At 47.5% G+C, this 20,553-nt stretch overlaps 1 protein-coding gene across 3 annotated transcripts in view; it reads left to right on the top strand.

Moving 5' to 3' along the window:
- LOC118772788 (neuropilin-1a) overlaps positions 1 to 9,984 on the top strand; it is a 65,360-nt gene extending 55,376 nt beyond the window's left edge. For 2 of the 3 annotated variants that reach the window (XM_036521397.1, XM_036521396.1), the window contains exons 10-18: positions 148 to 479; positions 2,375 to 2,519; positions 3,811 to 3,921; positions 4,392 to 4,439; positions 7,364 to 7,510; positions 7,890 to 8,164; positions 8,901 to 8,997; positions 9,161 to 9,214; positions 9,631 to 9,984. In XM_036521397.1, coding sequence (XP_036377290.1) covers positions 148 to 479; positions 2,375 to 2,519; positions 3,811 to 3,921; positions 4,392 to 4,439; positions 7,364 to 7,510; positions 7,890 to 8,164; positions 8,901 to 8,997; positions 9,161 to 9,214; positions 9,631 to 9,914 — 1,493 coding nt within the window. In that variant the 3' untranslated portion in view covers positions 9,915 to 9,984. The remainder of the gene's footprint in view (positions 1 to 147; positions 480 to 2,374; positions 2,520 to 3,810; positions 3,922 to 4,391; positions 4,440 to 7,363; positions 7,511 to 7,889; positions 8,165 to 8,900; positions 8,998 to 9,160; positions 9,215 to 9,630) is intronic. The other variant, XM_036521398.1, reaches the window with a different exon arrangement.
- Positions 9,985 to 20,553: the final 10,569 nt, after the last annotated feature.

Below are 20,553 nucleotides of genomic sequence, written 5' to 3' on the forward strand. Positions count from 1 at the left end.
TAACATTGTAAAAAAAAACTGTCACCAATGTAAGTCACTCTGGATAAGAATGCCTGCTGAATGACAATAATGTAATATAATGGGCTAGCGTCATGACGTCCTCCTCTACCCCCCCCCCCCCCCCCCCCCCCCCCCCCCCCCACGCAGAGTACCCCTGCTCAGGCATGCTGGGAATGGTCTCGGGCCTGATCTCCGACTCGCAGATCACCGCCTCGTCCCACCTGGACCGCAGCTGGGTGCCGGAGAACGCCCGGCTGCTGACCAGCCGCTCGGGCTGGACCCTGCTGCCCCAGCCCCAGCCCTACAGCAACGAGTGGCTGCAGGTGGACCTGGGCGAGGAGAAGCTGGTGCGGGGCCTCATCGTGCAGGGCGGAAAGCACCGCGAGAACAAGGTGTTCATGAAGAAGTTCAGGGTGGGCTACAGCAACAACGGCTCCCAGTGGAACATGGTCATGGACGCCAACGGCAACAAGCCAAAGGTGGGTACGGGCGAGCGGGTGAGGGTGGGTGGGGAGGAGTCACGGAAGGGAGATAGAGAGAGGGTTTGTGGAGGAAAGTTGGGAGTCAGACGCTGAGTCTCAGAGCAGGAGGGGAGTCAAGAACTGTGTTACAGTGAAAGGAGTCGAGGAGGAGTTCGGGCGAGTCTGGCGCCACGGAGTCATGGAGAAGAATCTGGAGTCCAAAACTGAGCTGCAGAAAAAGAGAAACGGTTGAGAAAGCAAGACTCAGAGTCAGATACTGAGAGTCGCAGTGAGAAAAGAGTTAGGGGTGAGGGTTAGGATTCAGGCACTGCAGAGTCACAGAGACAGACAGAGCAGTTTGGACTCAGAGACCAAGTTACAGAGAAAGGGAAAACAATGGAAAAGAGAAGAGCAATGTTCAGAGTGAGTCAGGTACTGAGAGTTACAGACAGAGGGAAGAGCCAGGGGTGAGGGCTAAGAGTCAGACACTGAGGAGCCAGGGATAAGGGTTTATGAATCGGGCGCTGCAGTGTGACAGAGACAGACAGAGAAGAACGCGAGAGGAGACAGAGGAATGAAGGTGCTCCGTCTTCCTATCGTAGCAGGTCAGATTGCACACTCAGCTTTGAGGCCAGCTTGTGCCGAAGAGAGCCCATTAAAAAGAGATTACTGGGCTTCTTTTCTGTTCAGAGAAGGAGCTTTTTAACAAGTGCTATCTCTAATTATACAACTGAACATATTACCCTTCGGCAGAGCTGAGGGCTAATTTGAAGGGAAATAATGACCATTGTACTAAATAGACATTAGTAATTTATGTGTAAAGCCAAGGTACTTATTTCATTTCAGACATGCATTTGCAGATTGCACCGAATGTTACCAAGAATACATTTAAGGCCGGCCAACAGTGTTACAAGCCATTTGATGGTATTACGCCACAACTGATGATGGGGTGCCACCTTAAAAACCCAAGATTATTCATATGCAGGTATTGTGTGAAAGTGCTGGAGCAGTGAGAGGCCATTTTAAATAAAGAGTGTGTTGTAGGTCGCCGTAACCTCAAGTATTTCCATTCAGTGTAAGTCCCTAAAAGCTACTCAGGCAAACTCCCCACTTCCTTAATATTCTACTCAAACTGCACGGCCCCTGCAAGCCAAATTTCGCTCCCGCAGTCAGAGAGCAGCGATAAGAGCCGAGGGGGGCATGGGGCGCCTCACTGCAGACCTCAGAGGCGCCCGTCCGCATCGATATGCTCCAGGACGCGACGTCCCCCCCCCACCCCACCCCACCCCCGAGACGCTGCCACTCTCCGTCCCCAATCACGAGTGGGCCGACAGGAATATAAATCTACTCCAGATGGCGTGGCTGCTTGATTTATGAAGGAGTGAAGTCTCAATTCCCCCTGTCCTACGCCACCCCCCCGCCCCAGCCCCCACCACCTAGTATGCCCCCCCACCCACCTCTGAGTCTCTTCATCGGAACTGCGGCGGAGCTCTCGAAAAGAAAGCGGGCGTAGTGGCTGCGCCCAGGGTCATTAATCCGCCTGCATCAGTTGGTTGCCGTGTTTTTGGTACCAATTACTCACAGCGGCCCTCACATCGATGGCTCCACCGGAGCGGGAAACTCCAGGCCTCAGATCCGGAGCTCAAAGCCCTGTCTGCTGCTCAGCCTCCCACTGCCATTGCCACCGGCTCCCTGTCCTCGCTGGAGCGTCGCTCAGATGTCAGCCCGAGGAATCCGCTCGCTGTCTTTTATGTGTCTTTTTGTTGTTTTTTTTGTTGTTTCGAAAGCCCTTTTAATTTGTTCCGCCGGCTCGTAGAGTGAAGGCGTTAACAAGGAACGATCTCGCCCCGCGGTCACTGGGGCGGGTATGGGTCAGCTTATGAGCACGCTCAGTAATGTCCTCCCGCCCGCAGGTGTTCGAGGGGAACATGAACTACGACACCCCGGAGCTGCGCACCCTGGAGCCCCTGCTGACGCGCTTCGTGAGGATCTACCCGGAGAGGGCCACGCCCGCCGGCATGGGCCTGCGGATGGAGCTGCTGGGGTGCGAGATCGAAGGTGAGGGGGCGTGGCCCCGGCCGGCGGTGGGGTGGGGACCGTTTACTCAGAAACCCGCCATCCTTGTGTTCGGTGGCAGGGGAGGGCATTTCTGATCATAGCAGAGTATAGCACTTCATTATGCCATCCGTAACAACAGCAGAGGGATGTGGCTGAAAGGGGAAGGCTCAGTAGTGCTGCCCCCTCAGATGCTGTACCGGGGCTGAGGGCGCCCTCTGCTGTAGCTGGGGGGTAGTGCAGGAGGACAGGAGATGAGGATCAGCTTAAGTGGGAGGCTGTCCAGGCTCGGATCATTGACCACCCGAGACGCTGTGGGAGCGAACCCTAACCCACACAGGCGTGGGGCAGACACAGACTACCCCCTAAAAGCGATCAATACTCAACCGATCATCACACAACCCGACCCCTTCCGCCTCTGTCCCTCTCCCTCTCCCCCTGGGTTCATCGCCCATCAGAGCTCATTTGCAATTAAAACAGACCCGTAGATTGTGGGGGGGGGGGGGGGGGGGTTGGCGTGATCAGACAGGCCGTGTGTAAGTGGATTTGCATATTGGATTTCTGGGAAGGCCGCGAGCCCTGCCCGTGTAAGCCGCTGAATCCCACGGGGGCTTCAGTCAGTCGATAATGCTTGTTTTCGCCGCTAATACGACGGCCCCGGCATCACCGGGCCCAGCCACGTCGCAGGACGGAGAGGAGGGGGCCCCGCTAAAGCTAAATCCACCGCATCTCTCCAATGAACTCATCAGCTAATGGTACAGCGCTACCTCTGACCCCCCCCTCCCGCTCCGCCACATCACAAGCCGGCTTATCTGAGCGGGGCTTCCAGCGCTTGGCTCCGGAGCTCGCTCTCCGCGCTTTGTTCTGCTTTCCTCTCTAATTTCTTTGCGTGCGACACCCTTCTGGGGATTTATGTCGGTTTTTTTTTTCGCATTTTGCCCTCGCTGCTCGGTGGCTGGCCCAGCTGTAAACAGTCACTCCCCATAAGAACCAGCTCGCCCGCCCAGTCCCGCCCCACAGCTGAGATGCGGCCACATCCAACAGGCCCAGCGGGGCGTAATGAGAGGACGCGAGAGCGCGGCGGAGGGGGGAACGCTATTTTTAGGGCCTCCGCACCCCGATAAAAGTGCGTCTGTTAATAGCTCCGTAATCAAAACCAGTGTCGCTCGCCGTGGGAGGGGCCACGTGTGCGTGACACTGCAGTCCCCGCGGAGCTGAACCCAGGCACAGCTGAACATATGTCTCTCTCTCTCTCTCTCTCTCTCTCTCTCTCTCTCTCTCTCCTCTCCATCAGCGCCCACAGCTCCGCCCACCACCCCCGCCGCCACCACCACCATCCCGGACGAGTGTGATGACGAGCAGGCCAGCTGTCACAGCGGAACAGGTGATGACTACGACGCCACAGGTGCTAACACCACACCCCCCCCCCCCCCCCCACACACACACACACACCACATGCACCACACACCACACACGCATACACAGACACACACAGAGACACACTCACGTACACACCTCCCCTGATGACCCCAAACGTCCGAACGTTCTGGGCAATCCCTCCCCCTTACTCTGCCTGTGTTTCACCATGACCTTTGACCTCCGCTCAGCCTTCATCTGCTGATTGCATGTGACCACTCCATGCTATGCTGAAAGGACACCATTGCAGCTTGTCCCATTTTTTCTATAGCATCCCCCAGTCATCTACGCTTTAGCATTCGCTACCATGTCCCCTCAAAGACGAGAAAAAGGCAAATAAGCCTTGTTTTGGCGTGAAATTACATATGTGGTCCCCTCATCATGATGCTTAGCCCCGCCCCTCACCTCCCCACCCCTCTCTCAAAGCAGGCTACCTGACTGTTCTACTGTGTCTCACAGGGGGCACCACTGTGGCAGAGACTACGATGGAGGTGGACACTATCCCAGGTGAGAAAAGTCATCACCCTCTCATCTTTCTCTCTCGTGTCACTGTCTCCTCGTTTCTCACTCTCGCTTTTTCTCAATCTGTCTCCGTCTCTCTCTCTCCCTCTCGGTGAATCTAATTAAATTCAGTTCTGGTGGCTTTATTGGCGTGACACATTGTCAACAAAATGACACGGCTGCTAAAAAGACTACAGTGGCCTTTATTAATGCTGCTAGAAGTACAAGTAGCACGGTTCATTTACATGTGTAAATAATGAAGGATAAAACTTACAATGATTAGCCTCTGTCAGGTTTTCCTGTGTCACATAGCCTCAGTGTACAGGCTATGTGAGATCTGTGTCAGCCTGCCTCTGTGCACAGGGTATATCAGGTCTGCCTGTGTCAGCCTGTGTCTGTACACATGGTCTGCCTGTGTCAACCTGTGTCTGTACACATGGTATATCAGGTCTGCCTGTGTCAGCCTGTGTCTGTACACAGGGTATATCAGGTCTGCCTGTGTCAGCCTGTGTCTGTACACATGGTCTGCCTGTGTCAACCTGTGTCTGTACACATGGTATATCAGGTCTGCCTGTGTCAGCCTGCCTCTGTGCACAGGGTATATCAGGTCTGCCTGTGTCAGCGTGTGTCAGCCTGTCTCTGCGTACAGGCTATGTCAGGTCTGCCTGTGTCAGTCAATCTCAAAGGCCACGCTGTGCTCTGAACCTCATCAACAGTTTTATCAGCTTTCATTCAGTCACTGTGGTTGGATACCCAGCCGTGGCGCTTCCTCTGCCTGGAGGACGATTGCTCTCCTGTTTAATTTGCAGGGTTGTGTTTGTTTCCCGGGAGGTGATGTCATCTCTCTTTTGCTGTGTTGTTTATGTTTGTACAGTGCTGTCCTGAAACAGCATGTTGTTAGTCGTGGGTGTTGCTGCTTAAAGCCTCAGGCCTAGCTATATCTCCCTCCCTCTACCTCTTTTCTGCTCTCTCTCCCTCCCTCCCTCTCCCCCTTTCTTTTTCTTTTTCTCTGTCTCTATCCCTCTTTCTCTGTCTCTCTCTGTCTCTCCCTTTCTATCTCCCTCCCTCCCTCTCCCCCTTTCTTTTCCCTGTCTCTGTCCCTCTTTCTCTGTCTCTCTCTGTCTCTCCATTTCTCTCTCCCTCCCTCCTTCTTGCTCTCTCCCTCTGTCTGTTGTTTCTCTCTTCACGGTCTCTCTACCTTTTTCCACCCCCCCTTTCTCTCTCTCTCTCTCCCTCTCCTTCCATCTGTCTTTCTCTCCCCCCCGTCTCTTTCCATCCCTCCCTCTCTCTCTGTCTCTCACTCCCTCTCTCTCTCCCTCTCTCCATCTTTCTCCCTCCGTGTGGCAGCTCTCTATGAGCTGTGGCGTTTTGCCTCTTCAGCATAATCACTAATCAACCAGGCCCCGGCCGCATGCTGATGAGCTGGAGTCCAGCTGAGGTTGGGTGGGGAGGTGTGCAAGGGTGGGGGGCGATGTTGTGACCTTGGCTAATTGGGGAAGACAGAGGTCTGAGGGCTCAAGAGCTTATCAGTTCATCAACAGTCCCTCCGTGACGGAGAGCTGCAATTTTTCATTTCCATCCAAAAACAGGCGCGCGCACACTCGTCTTTCCCCCGACAGAGCGGGCGAAATCACGCCCAGGAGTCGGAGGCGCTGAGGCGAGAGGCTGGATAGCCTCGTTCTCCTCCACGTCTCTCTTCACTTGAGTTGGTGTCACAGCAGCACGGGTGTTTTTAGATAGAGGAGAGAAAAATCTCAATTCGTTCGCCGTGCAAGATTTTTTTACAGCACAAATGGCGGCATGCCAGAGGTCTGGTTTAATAGTCGAATTCCTTCCTCTTTCCTCGTTGGGGTGAACACCTATGCCGCCTGCAAACACCAATTAAAGTCTTAGGTTAATAAACGAGCGCCTCGCTGCATGTTTTTCAGGAGAGCAGCCCTTTAGCCGCTTTGCATTGCGCGTGTGGCTGGGGCTCGGGGCGCTCTGGAAGTCCTGCTCGTTCCAATTTGATAGCAAAACGACGCCGTTTGGCTCCTTCGCATATTTCCTCAGCCCTCGCCTCTCCCTCAGCATCCTCCGGGAATTGTGCTGGGGCGAACAGGAGCCTATTACTTTAACCATTTCAGTATATGCATATATGTGTGCGAGTGTGTGTGTGCGTGTGTGTGTGTGTGTGTGTGTGTGAGTGTGTTTTGTTTTCCTTTTTTTTTGAAGTTTACAGCTCTGCTCATTAGAAGGGCCCTCTCTGTGGGGCCGCTGTGAGTGCTGACACATCTGAGCGTGTTATCAGAGCGCGCTTCTTATATGCCCCGCGTTAAATTAACCACATCGAGTTATGACCGTATCGGGCGCGCTGTTTGTTAAAGGAGATTATTAACGCGATGCGTGCTCTCATGTTGCGGGGTATGTGTTCAGTCTTTTATGTTCTCCACCCCATTCTGTCAGGCTACCCCCCCATTCCTTCTTTTATTATTTTCCTTTCTCGTCTATGAGTTTTGTTTGAGCGGTGACAGCTCTCTGCTGCCATCTGGTGGATGCAGGAAATAGTACACCAATCACGCACTCTCACTTTGGCGTGCAGATCACCTCTCCACAATGTGAACTCTGAAGAGGACATTGCATTACATTATTTAGCAGATGCTCCTATCCAGAGCGACTTAAATAGCTGACAATTTTTTACATTTTATCCATTTGTACAGGTTGATATTTATTGAGGATAAGCGTGGGTTAAGTACCTTGCCCAAGGGTACAGTGGCAGTGCTCCAGCGGGGAATCGAACCAGCAACCTTTTGGTTACAAGCCCTGCTCTTTACCACTACACTGCCGAATATCTCATGTGTTTAATTCAGAGACAGAGTGGCTTTCTGTAGTAAGAAGGCCAATGGAAAATCAGCCATCTCAAAGTGGGTGGGGCCCTTTCTGCTTTGCAGCGTACCTGTGGTTCGCGTGCGACTTCGGCTGGCCCAACGACCCCTCCTTCTGCGGCTGGACCTCGGAGATGGACAGCGGCTTCAAATGGCAGATCCAGTCCAGCGGGACCCCCACCCTCAACACAGGGCCCAACATGGACCACACAGGTGAGCGAGGGAGGTCAGAGAGACAGGGGGCTTGGGGACGGGACAGCAACTGGCGGTTGGACAGCACTAAATAAGACATAAAGGTGAGAGGGGAGTGATGCTGAATAACCAGACGTAAATTGAATGAAAGAGTTTGTTTGTGGATGACTAACAGGCGCCCTGTAATGTATGTGGCTTTTGGCCATTACAGCTCTGCTCAGCACCATGGTGAATTGCTTAGCAGTTACTGATATCTGCACTTTGGTGTCAAAATAGAGCTGTTAAGGGGAGTTTGGGGGGGTTTTCTCTCTCAGAACACCCACTCCTTTTCACCTCACAATGGAAGAGTCCACACGCTGGAGTGACAGTGTTTCTTCTGTGCATTGTGCCCCCCCTGCAGGCGGATCGGGGAACTTCATCTACACGCTGGCCACGGGCGTGCAGGAGAACGAGGTGGCGCGGCTGGTGAGCCCGCAGGTGACGGTGGACTCGGACCTGTGCGTCTCCTTCTGGTACCACATGTTCGGCTCGCGGATCGGCACGCTGCACGTCAAGCAGAGGAAGGAGACGGCCGAGGGCGTGGCCGACATCCTGCTGTGGACGGTCAGCGGCCACCAGGGCAACCGCTGGCGGGAGGGCCGCGTGCTGGTGCCCCACTCCAGCAAGCCCTACCAGGTAAATGACTTTGCATCACATTTGTGTTTTGTGCACAAGAGTCGTTCTGAAGCAAACAGTTACACCAAACTTCCACCTCTAAGTTTAAACGGCGATGTCAAAAGCAACTTCAAGCTGTATGTCTACAGTACATTACCGTACATTACGTTATTGGCATTTAGCAGACGCTCTTATCCAGAGCAGCTTACGTAGGTAGTGTGTACAGTCTGAACTATGTTAAAGAGAGATTATCTGCACAGTCTGTGTTAGTGAGAGGCAGTGTACAGTCTGAACTGTGTTAAAGAGAGATTATCTGCACAGTCTGTGTTAGTGAGAGGCAGTGTGTAGTCTGAACTGCGTTAAAGAGAGATTATCTGCACAGTCTGTGTTAGTGAGAGGTAGTGTGTACAGTCTGAACTGTGTTAAGGAGAGATTATCTGCACAGTCTGACTGTGTTAGTGAGTGAGAGGTTGTATGTACAGTCTGAACTGTGTTAAAGAGAGATTATCTGCACAGTCTGACTGCGTTAGTGAGAGGTGAATCGTTCAGTCTGAACTGTGTTAAGGAGAGATTATCTGCACAGTCTGACTGTGTTAGTGAGTGAGAGGTTGTATGTACAGTCTGAACTGTGTTAAGGAGAGATTATCTGCACAGTCTGACTGTGTTAGTGAGTGAGAGGTGAATCGTTCAGTCTGAACTGTGTTAAATGGATTACCACACATTCCGGCTGTGTTGCTGAGCCTCTGCTGTCTTGCAGGTGGTGATCGAGGGGGTGGTGGAGAGGAAGAGCTGGGGAGACATCGCCGTGGACGACATCAAGATCCTCGACGGCCTCAACATGGCCGACTGCAAGGGTTAGTGCATGCTTAATGCAGCCAAAGGCCAAATTCAGCCCTGGCGTTGGAGTTCATGTGACTTACTGCTGCTTTGAAAGAGGAAATCTCTTTTCATGTTACACAGAGGAGTGTCTTGTGCCTAACTTCTCTTATTCTGTTTTTTTTCCTTTTTTATGTTCAGACCCAGATGTGCCAACCGAGCCAGTGGAACCCGATGATGACATCAATGAAATCAGTACGTCAGTTTGCCTTATTAACAGCATAGTAGCCTGCTTATCTGATCTCGGACTGCATACAATGCATGCAGTTTTACTCCACACACACACACACACACACGTGCACACACATTCACTCACACTGCAACCAATCGAAACAGCTGAAGTTTTAATGGGGAAATTTAGATAAAGTACCACTCTCAAGGGTGCAACCCCTGGCAGCAAGGCAGTGAAGAGCTCGAACCATCAGAGTACAGCACACAGTACCACCCTGCCACATTTAATCATGACATTCAAACTGAGTGAGTCTGAAGAGGCTTTAATGAGCCTCAGATCACATTCAGAGCTGAGGTTTGGGCAGGCAGCTGAGAGCGATCAGTCGAGCAATCAGAAACTCCAGTTCCTTCGTCGAAACTCTCTTTCTCTCGCCCCGCAGTCGTGGACACAGACTTCCCCGACATGGGCGATAACAACGAGATGGGCGGGGCAGGGAACATGCTGAAGACCCTGGACCCCATCCTCATCACCATCATCGCCATGAGCGCCCTGGGAGTCTTCCTGGGGGCCATCTGTGGGGTCGTCCTCTACTGCGCCTGCTCCCACAACGGCATGTCGGACAGGAACTTATCCGCGCTGGAGAACTATAACTTCGAGCTGGTGGACGGGGTCAAGCTAAAGAAGGACAAGCTCAACACACAGAATTCCTATTCGGAGGCGTGAGGGCAGGGCAGGGGGGCCGGACGACACCTCTGAGGGCGGCAGCAGGGGGCAAACGGGACTGCCGGTTACCCCTCCCGTAAAAAAAAAAAAAAAAAAAAAAAAAAAGAGGAGGTGCTTGAACCTGTGGGAGGTTGTGACTGAGCCATGCTTTTCTCAGGAGCTGCAGTGAAAGAAACCTACCATTAGGGGGACACTGTGTATAAATCTGAAGAGAACAACAAAAAAATATGTACAGTTAGATGATTATTTTAATTTTTGTTTTTCATTTTACGTTTTTTTTTTTTTTAAACGGGGGTTTTTGTTCCCTTTACCAATCGGATGCTGGTGTTGAGACCAATTAAGATAATGTTAAAAGTATTTATCGTTTTTTTCTGGAAGGAAAAATCATTTATTTTTTAATTTCAAAGCCATTATTTTTTATGTAGAAGGAGAAGTGTCAAAATCCAAAATGAACCATACTGTTAAATATGTAGTATCGTGCCCACCCCCTCTCCCACAATATTCAATGTCTGTTCCCCCAACCCCCAAACTCCCCTGAGGGTCAGATGATTATCTACCCTGGACCCCGGTATGGTTCTGACAGTGCCTTTGGTACATCTTTGTTGGCTTTGTTTGTTGATTTCGGAGTTTCACATCTCACTCGCTCTGAACCCAGAGCAGAAAAAAAAGACAACAGCTGGTTGAGTCTGCTAAACAAAGTTCCATCATCACTGCTCATTGTCAAGATCCACATATTGTACATAAGTTTTAATATATTTTGAAGCCCTTTTTTAAAAATAGAAAGAAATGGAAAGAGATAGGACAGCTGCAGTATCCCTTTTCATGGGTTGTGTGTTGTAAATACAATCGTCTGGCTGTGTTTGTGAAAGGTGACAACGTGTGTTCGTTTCCGTTTCTTTCGCCCGGCCATCGCTGCATTTTTTTTTCCTGACAGGGAGTGGTTCAAGGAAACACGGCCTTCTGGCTGACCAATCAGCGGCCTCCGCCGCTCCTGAACCAAGGGCCGACACCCAGTAACTGTAACGAGACGATGTGAAAGCGGTCCCGGTTGCATCCGTCTTTGATTCCACGATATGGGTACAGTGGTGCTTCTGTCTGTATCTGTGAGATTCCCGCTCATTCACGTGAAAATGTCACGTACACTTTCCAGTCCTGCTTTTACTGAATAAGCTTTGTGTCGCTGGGAAACATGACTGACTGTGGTGCGGTTTTTTGTATGTATACCTGTGGCTCCCGCTAATATCCTCTGGACTGAAAAAAACACACATCAAGCCTCTCTCTCTCTCTCTATTTCTCTCTCTCTCTCTGGACTCGCGCCTCTGTGTATCCAAGTTCCCCCCCACCCCCCATTACTCTGCTGTACTGAGCCACTGTCAGGATTTATCTCAAGGCAGTGGAACAAGACGTGAAAAGAGTCTGCTGGCATACCAAAAAAAAGGAAAAACGAAAGAAAATCACTGCTCCGCTTTGCTCAGAGAGCGAAACGATGGCCGGCAGCTTCCTGACGTCTCTTTTTTTTCCGTCTGGATTGTGCATCGAGGAGCGCTGCCTTTAAAATTGGTGGGGCTCCGGTGTGCATCGCGAACAGCCCCTTCGCCGCCTCTATCCTTAATGTGATCTCAGAGGGGAGAGCCAATCAAAGAGGGGCGTTCTCACGTTCTGTCTCCAGGCCCGGCGTCTTCAGCACAGAACCCATCGCTCATATCACATGGCTGCAAAATAAAATAAATACATGAATAAAAAATTGGCCCAGTGCTGGTTGCAAGCGTCTCACACTGTAGCCGACGGTGCTGATCGCTCGTGCGGCGTTGCGCCGCGGTGACGCCGCCGCCGCCGCTAACGGACGCGCAGAATCATGGCTTTCTAGCCCTGTCAACTGTCTAACACGTAGCCTGCACCAGTGTCTCTACCAAAGGTCAGATACCTCTTTATTCTGTTAAGGTCATTCACTGCGCACTGCGGTTTGGAACCGCACGGGAACCGTGGCCACGCCCCTGTTCATGACCAAACATGCAAGTGACAAATGTAAAACATTGCTGTGGACCCAGTGATGCAAGGATCTGGGGGGCTGTCAGGGACAGCTCATGTGGTCAAATAAGTCAAATGCTGCAACGATAGGAAGTCGTCGGACTGAGAGAAGTCCCTGGACATGCTCCCGCCCCAACAAACTGTGTCAGCAGTGAATTCGCTGAGTGGAGTAAGGTGAGAGCGATTTGTGGTCACGGGTGCGAGAGTTATACAGTGTGTATGTGCGTGTAGCAAGCACGCAGAACCACAGATGTGATGTCATTCGGACCCAAGCGAGAAGAATCTGGTGTATTTCCATGTCATGTTGTGTGTTGATGTGAATACATTTTTTTTTGTTGTTGTTGTTAATTTCTCAACAAAATCTCACTGCTCAACGGTATACAAGTCTTAAAATAAAGTCTCTATGACAGGTTTCTAGAGGAAATGGATACTGTAGCGTGAAACGAAAAGAAAAAATGTTGCACTGATAAATATATTTAAAAAGTTTATGTGTTTATAATATTCCTTTGTAAAAAAAAAATAATAAAATAAAAAAATACAGTGTTACATTTTTTTCTTTTTATGGTTTCAGATTATGTGACATAATTCTGAAATGTACAATTAATGAGATGTTTTCATTATTGAAAAAGGTAAACAAATTTCCTATAGTAATGTTTCCATTTAACTGGTATAGTATCGCTTCGTTTTGTACTGTCATAAAAAATTTTGTGCTGATTTTTTTTACAAAAAAAATCTTTTATTTTCAATACTGCTTCTGTAATTTGCTGTTGTAGGAAAAACGTGAATAAACAGCAAGGCCTTAAAACTTTAAATAATGTTTGTACTCTGATACCCGAGGTTCGCCCATTTCTCTTCGTAATCAGACTCTGATCTATGACTACTACATTCCAAAGATTCAACTCAAATAAACGTTTGCGTTAAGATAAGGCATGTTTGATGCTGAATTGTTTTCTTTTTTCATTTTCAATGTTAAGGTAAATCTAAACAGGAACTAAGGTCATGATCTGAAGGCAATCCAAGCTGAAAGGGCAGCGATTTTTTTTTTCCTTTAGTTACCTGAGAGAGGCTTCAACCAAAGATGTAGCTGGTTCCCTCTTTTCAAAATGAAACGGACAATTAACAACACTCATTCAGAGACTTATGCAGCGAGTTCTGCCCCACGGCGATAAGGAAACGTGTTACCTTCTTCCCGGAAACGAACTGAAGGGACCACTTTTGCTCACAGAATTGATCAAAGCGTACCAATCGCACGGTTTTCCCCAAACAGGGAAATGAAACTGTTTTGCAGTTTATCGCAGCCCTACTCAAAACTTTTGCAGGAACTTCTTTCTGGTCTTTCTAGGACTCCTAGGAAGATACAAAAAAGCAATCATTCATCCTGATCAGAAGAGCGGACAACAGTAACAGACCAATGGAACTGGTCGATGTAAACTCCATTGTTAACCGATCGTGTTCCGTCCCGATCGAAAGCTGTCTTAACGGACTGACAGAGACAGGTGAACACGAAAAAATTTCCCCTGGTTCTGTTCTGGAGGAGTTATGAAAACAACAACAACAAAAGAAAAATCGATTTACAGGTGTTCTGCAATAATAAATATTTGTTCAGTAGCTGTCGTTTCCTTTTCTGTTTCAAAGAGCTCAGGCTGCAGTTATCATGCCATTTCAGCGATGTGCTGCAACCCTTACTGAAAAAAAGTTCTGAACCGATGCTGGTAAAGAATAATTCTGTATGCCACAACCTCAGCACAACCCTGATCCAGTATGTAAACGCCACGGAAGAGCTTGAGCAGTACTGTCAAATGCATTTTCATTTCACACCATCTCTCAGTAGTCTGCTTGCTCTATTGCCTTCCTGTGTATAGGTATACGCCGAGCAGCAATATACTGTAATTAACAAGTTGTAAACTGGGTATAACGCTCCGAATTGATTTTGGCACTGAATAATTTTGGCGTTAACACATAACGGTCACATGTTTATTACTTTTTTATGACATGCCAGAATGCCTCATTTAATGTTTTCGATTACATAGATGGTGGTTGATTGTGTTTAATATGCTCTGATTGCCCAGACACTACCGGCCAGTCACCTGACTGTTATTGATTGATTGTGGACCGTTGCAGAATTCTGTAATATTCATAAATAGTGTAACCAAGAAGGTACTGGAGTATAAATTGCTCTTATTATTTATTTAATGGTAATTGTATAATTTGTCCTTGCCTTTTTGTGTGTGGAGAAAATGAACATTAACCAAAAGTAAGAATGACATGCCAGTCAATTCAAAGCCTATAAATACTATTTCTCTGTGTATTTCAATTCTTTTTATCAGTAAAATGAGCTACTATGGGTTTCAGTGGGCTTGTTGTGTGCTCAAAAAAGTACCTGCCATACAACAGCATGTAAATCAGCCGAATGACAGTGCTCTTAATACTGTCAGACCAGGATTGCTGTTTTGACAGGTATAATTCTGGGATTAGTCAGTAGATGAGTATAACTCACAGTTTCTTTGACTAAGCCAACCATCACAGTCAACTGCAATTTGAATATAAATCATGGTTCCTTTGATCATAAGGGCTATATCATAGAGGGTCTGTAAAAATTCATTTAAAAAATGTTGTTGTGTTGTTGAACATGTATGTAGTTGACAGAGGATGTGAATTCGGACAGAATGAAACACACAGCTGACAGAGCAATGTACATTTGGACAGAGTGAAAGACAAGCAGCATAAACCAACTCCATTTGCTGTCATTTCCTTAAGGTTTGTTCAACATATCCAACAGCTCTTGAGACATCTCACTGTTGTTTCCTATGGTATTTTCACCAGTTAATCCGTTCACAGTGGGTCACATGTAATTTCAAATGTCTGGGATTTCAACCAGACAGTGTCTTGTCAGAATCAAAGTTATGGTGTCTAGAGGTTTTTAGCTATGTGGAGGAGTCACAGAACTCTGACACAGGTGACAGCAGTCTGGATCCCAGTTCTAGAAGGTCAGCACTCTGCTCTGCGTTGGTTTGGGGGTGGGAGGTGCTGGAGCTACGATACGGTGCATGATGCTTTGGGGACTTTAAGCAGCCCTCCCCTAAAACAGGCAATAGAGCTTGGATGCACACAGGTAAAAGGGATGGCAGTGCAAACCACCACAGCTGTCAGGCAGGTTCGGTTGCACCGCACGGCAGCCTGTCTGTGAGCTCCAGGCCTTTCTTAGTGGTGAAGTTATGATGTTACACTCAGGCACAGTGGCCACAGTACGTTTCACACCTCTGGCTGGACAGATCTCCACCTCGTCAACCCTTGAGCTGTGACTGCATTATCGTCTCTGACAATACAGAGATTCATTCATTCGTTCATTCATTCATTCATCTTTCATTTCAACTGCATGGGAATTGCACTTTTATCAAATTGTCTCTTATAACCTGGGAATTACATATGTTGTGAAGTTACAAGTGAAGTGGAGGGACAACAACCAGTGTGCTAATATATAAAGCCAAGCAGGTGGATTTCCTTTTATTAATTCAGTTCAGGGCAGGTTGTCTTTTTTACTGAAACTTTGGTTGGAAAGAACAGAGGGGGGGAAAATAAATGAATCAGAATGATCTCCCTTCACTCCGATAAAGTTTACATGCATCAGCAGGAAATAACACAGTGCCGGAGCCCCCTGGAGGTTTCCAGCCACCACCGGCGTGCTGTACTGTATAAATGTCACTGGGTAATCTGCAGAGGTGTGTCTGACCTTCTGATTTCGTCACTCTGCGTTTCGACTCCCAGAGGGGGACGGGGCCCGCGCTGGGCCTGTTTGGCAGAGAGTGCCGCTGAGACACAAATGACACCAGCTGCATCGTCCCCCGGGTGGCACCCTCCGTTACCGGGGAAACCAGACATTGCCATCAGCCTGCGGATCGCGTGCGGGTGCTGTCGATCTGCAGGGTCCTCAGCGTGAGAGTTACAGCACTAACACTTTGTTATGGTCCTGTTTAAACTATGTGAGGGTTACAGCGCTGTAACTCTGTTATGGTTACATTTTTAAACTATGCAAGAGTTACAGCACTGTGACACTCTATTTTGGCTATATCTAATCTACAGGAGAGTTACAGCCCACTCTGTTTAACTCTGTATTTCTGTGTTATGCTCCCATTTAATCTATGCAAGATTTACAGTGCTGTAGCACTGTGTTATCGTCCTATTTAAGAGTTACTGCAGTATAAGAGCCAGTTATACCCTATCAACGCATAGAATGTATACAATGCAAGTGTTACAACATTGTAATACCATATTATGGTTATCTTTAATGTATGTGAGAGTTACTACACTCTAACACTCTTTTACGGTTTCAATTATTCTGGGAAAGAGTTACAGCACTGTGCCACTTTGTTATGGATATAAGTAATCTATACAAGAGTTACAGCATGGTAACATTCTGTTATGGCTATATTTTATTTGTACCTCAGTTACTGCGCTGTAACACTCTGCTATGGTTGAATTTATTCTGGGCGAGAGATGCACCACTGTTATACACTATATAATATATATATACGAGATGTGTCACTGCTGTGTCATTTTAACAGTGTGTTATGGCTCCATTTAATCCATGCAAGACCCAGTAACAATGTAATGCAGGTCTATTTAACACATGTAAGGAATATGACACATTAATGGTGCATTATGGTTGTATTAATTAATGCAGCACACCACCAATATAGTTCTACTTCATACCTGCAAGAGTTATGACGCTGTAATGGTGTATTATGATTATATCTAATCTGCAAGGGTACTGGCAAAGTCACTGCATATTATGACTGTTTAATTAGTTATGACACTATAGTGGTATGTCCTGGATATTTTCAATCCATGCAAGAGTTACAGTATCGTGACAATGTATTAAAGCTCTGCTTAATTCTGACTGAGAGTTACAACGCTGTTAACGTGTGTGGTGTAGTGGTAAGGAGCAGTGCACTTAAACAAAAGATTGCTAGATCAATCCCCCACTGGGGCACTGCTGCTGTACCCTTGGGCAAGGCACTGAACCCACAATTGCCTTAGCAAATATCCTGCTGTGTAAATGGATAATTATGCCGGGCAATTATTTAATCAAGGCAAGAACGACAGCATGGCAGCAGTGTGTTATGGTTCTTCTTAATCCACTTTGACCAGATTAGCATGAGGATAATTTTATAACATTTGGTCTGTCTCACTTTAGCATTTTCACACTCATCGGTGAACTCACATAAAGGGAAATTAAGGTAGCACATACTGCTGTCAAGAAAACATAACCTTTAAAAAATATGCACCTGACTCAAATGTCTTTGACATTTGGAAGCCTCATTACATGAGAGTTAGTAAATTACTGTTTTACTAGGCAATCAATGCATCAGAAGGGATCTCACCAACAGGCACAAAAAATCCGAAGAAATATTATAATCAGACTAATTATATTTGGGTCTACTGTTTTAAGGAAAACTATTATGTGGTTTTCGGCAGTTTCTCATACTATTAATATGTTAATATTAAAATCACAAGAACTAAAAGCAAGGGTGTCACTCAGTCAACATGAGGTCTTTATGCTAACCATGTCACTGTCTCAACTCTCAGTTAATGTTCAGGAAATTATGGGTTTTCACGATGTCTGCTTGCATACTTCTGAAAAACTCACTGAACCAGTGTTATCAGAGCTATCATTCTGTGGTGGGGTAGATTTAATGAGCAATGGTGTGAGTTATTTCAGTACAAGTGCTGGAATGAATTATAATTTCATTTTTGCTACTGGAAAAACAACTGAACCCAAGTGTGGTCTGCATCTACAGAAATCACTCTAAACACATGTGTAATAACTATAAAGTTACATCAAGATGAAAGGATACTTTGCATACACTGGTATAACAAGCATTTGTTGAACAGATAGTAGGCAACCAGTTGAAATGACAACCGGTTGCCTCCTTACACTTGTGCAACACAAGGGGGTGCTGGTTTTCAACTTTGTGACTGCTAGAAGTTGTTCCAGGAAGAAGTTGCTTCATAATGAACTTCTCCAGGCGGTTTCTCCTAAGTTAGAGTTATGATTAGGCAATTTTGTCCTCGATCAGCATTTACGGGCAACTCCAAACTGAGAAGAATACTGGATATCATAGCAATTATTTTCTTTTGGGAAACTTGAGAAATCAACAGCAAAACCAGCAGACTTCCTGTCAAGACACCTGAATCTATGTTTGTGGCCTCAGTTTTGTAGCAAGAGTTCTCCGATAAATAACTATTATAATAATAACTCCTGCCGCCTGCAGGCTACTACTGCTGTGATGTGTTCTGACCCTTTTGATGAAGCAGAGCTGGGCTCTGGGGAGCATTAGGCTCAGTGAGGGAAGAGAGGATGGAGAATGTGGGGAAACAAGGTGAGGACTCGCTCAATATATGCTCTTAGCCACAGGAAAATTACACAGTTTACATTTTACATAAAATTAGTTTGTGCAGCTGGACATATTTGGTAAGTGCTTTTTGAAAGGGTTACCATGGCAACGAAGTGAGCTCATACCCTGCTGGTTAAAAGACCAATTCCTTATATTAGCGAGACGCAATGGTAAAAAATCCAGCAGGAAAAAAAGCTTACAGTAAATGGTATTTGTAAATGGTAGTTGGTCGCCCATTCTAGAGCAACCCGGTCTAGCCGTCATAATAGCTTGTAAGAGGAGAGTGATTGACACTGGATGACAGAGCGGTAAGCCTAAAATGCATTTTGGAATTCACCGTTACTGTTGAAGAAGCAAATGTCCTCGTCTATGACGTATTTTCCATGCTGTGTAGAGAGATTCAGTGGGAACAAAAGCGAAATCTGATACCTTCTCGTGCATTCTGCATGGACAGTCTCCAGACATGTGTATATATTTTAAAAGCGGTTTTTCATAAACTCTTCTGTCTGTGCAATTTTAGTACTCCCAAATCTCATATGCTAAAGTGCAGCTCTGTGTAACTGTGTGCTGTATAAACAGCAGAAACAGTAACATCAATAATGAGTTGATATTGTATGTGTCAGCGTAATCATTAGGGTGCCGATTTGATTTATTAGCGGGCTGCTGTAGCGCTCAGTAAGGAACCTATGCCACTGTGAAGTTCTCATCAGAGAGTACACGCTGTTGTGTGGTGGAGAATGTACTCCCACCCCACGGCATCCCTGTAACACACAAATTACACACAAGAGCCCCATTACAGACCGTTAATATATTTCATCTTAATAGCTTTTGAAACATAATCAGCATAGCATGCAAGATTCAGTTGGGTCTACCTGTAGATATTACATTACATTATTGACATTTAGCATACGCTCTCATCCAGAGAAATTTACAGAATTACAGGTTTTTACAATGTTATCCATGTACACAGCTGGACTGAGGCAATTGTACCGTGCCCAAGGATACAGCAGCAGTGCCCCCGTGAGGAATCGAATCGGCAACCTTTTGGTTACGGGTCCTGCTCCTTAACCACTATGCTACACTGCTGTCTGATATAAAGGGACAACATAGCCTGTTTGTATGTGATTAGTTTTATTTTGTGTTTCACCCAATGAGAAGTTGTGGGCTGATGTGATGGCAGTATGAGATGATGATGACACAGTGTTAGAACAGCTGGCACTACAGGAAGGTTCTGCAATGCAAACCGCCAAGAAGCTCCATGTAATCTGCATGAGAATGAGAGCTTCTACACTAAACTGCATCCCAGCGAGACGGTTTCCCACGGAGACAGTTTCCCAGGCTGCACACATCTGGCCATCCCTCTCTGTCTCCATCTCTCTCTCTCACACATACACACACACACACACACACACACTCTCTCTCTCTCTTTCACACATACACACTCTCTCTCTCACTCTCTGTCTCTCTCTTTTCACTCACACACACACACACACACAAACACACACACACTCACACACACACACACACACACACACTCTCCCTCTCTCTCACACACACACACATGCTCTCTCATACAGACAAGCTCTCTTCTCTCACAATCTTTCTCACACACAGTCTCTTTCTCTCTCTCTCTCTCTCTCTCTCTCTCTCACACACACACACACACACACACACACAACCAAACACGCACATGCTCTCTCTCACACACACACACAACCAAACACGCACATGCTCTCTCTCACACACACACACGCGTGCTCCCTCCTTCTCTCTCACTCTCTCTCCCATGTTCACTGACACGTGGATCAGTGCTCAGTCAGAGCAGCTGAAGATGCGGCACTACGTCACTTACAGCACACAGCAACACCTCTTTCCACTTTTCTCCCGTCTCCCTGCAATTAGCATCCCGGGCCACCACACATCACCCCCACCCCTCCCATCCGCAGCCAGCAAGCACTGCCAACTCAGCTGTCTACAAATTCCTGGCCCATATGGAGAGAGAGAGAGAGAGGGAGAGAGAGGCAGGGAAGGTGGGATCACAGCCACACTGTCTCATCTGCAGTATGGAAAAAGTGAGGATCTATTGTGCTCTCTCAGGGGCGACCCTATAAATCTCGTCTAATGGGCTAAAACCCAGAGGATGATTCCTACAGAGCCCTGGCCCTGGCTCAGGAGGAGCTCCCGCAGATATTTCCATTTCTGTCTGATATACGTCT

Source organism: Megalops cyprinoides, chromosome 2, assembly GCF_013368585.1.
Source record: "Megalops cyprinoides isolate fMegCyp1 chromosome 2, fMegCyp1.pri, whole genome shotgun sequence".
Classification (NCBI taxonomy): Eukaryota; Metazoa; Chordata; class Actinopteri; order Elopiformes; family Megalopidae; genus Megalops; species Megalops cyprinoides.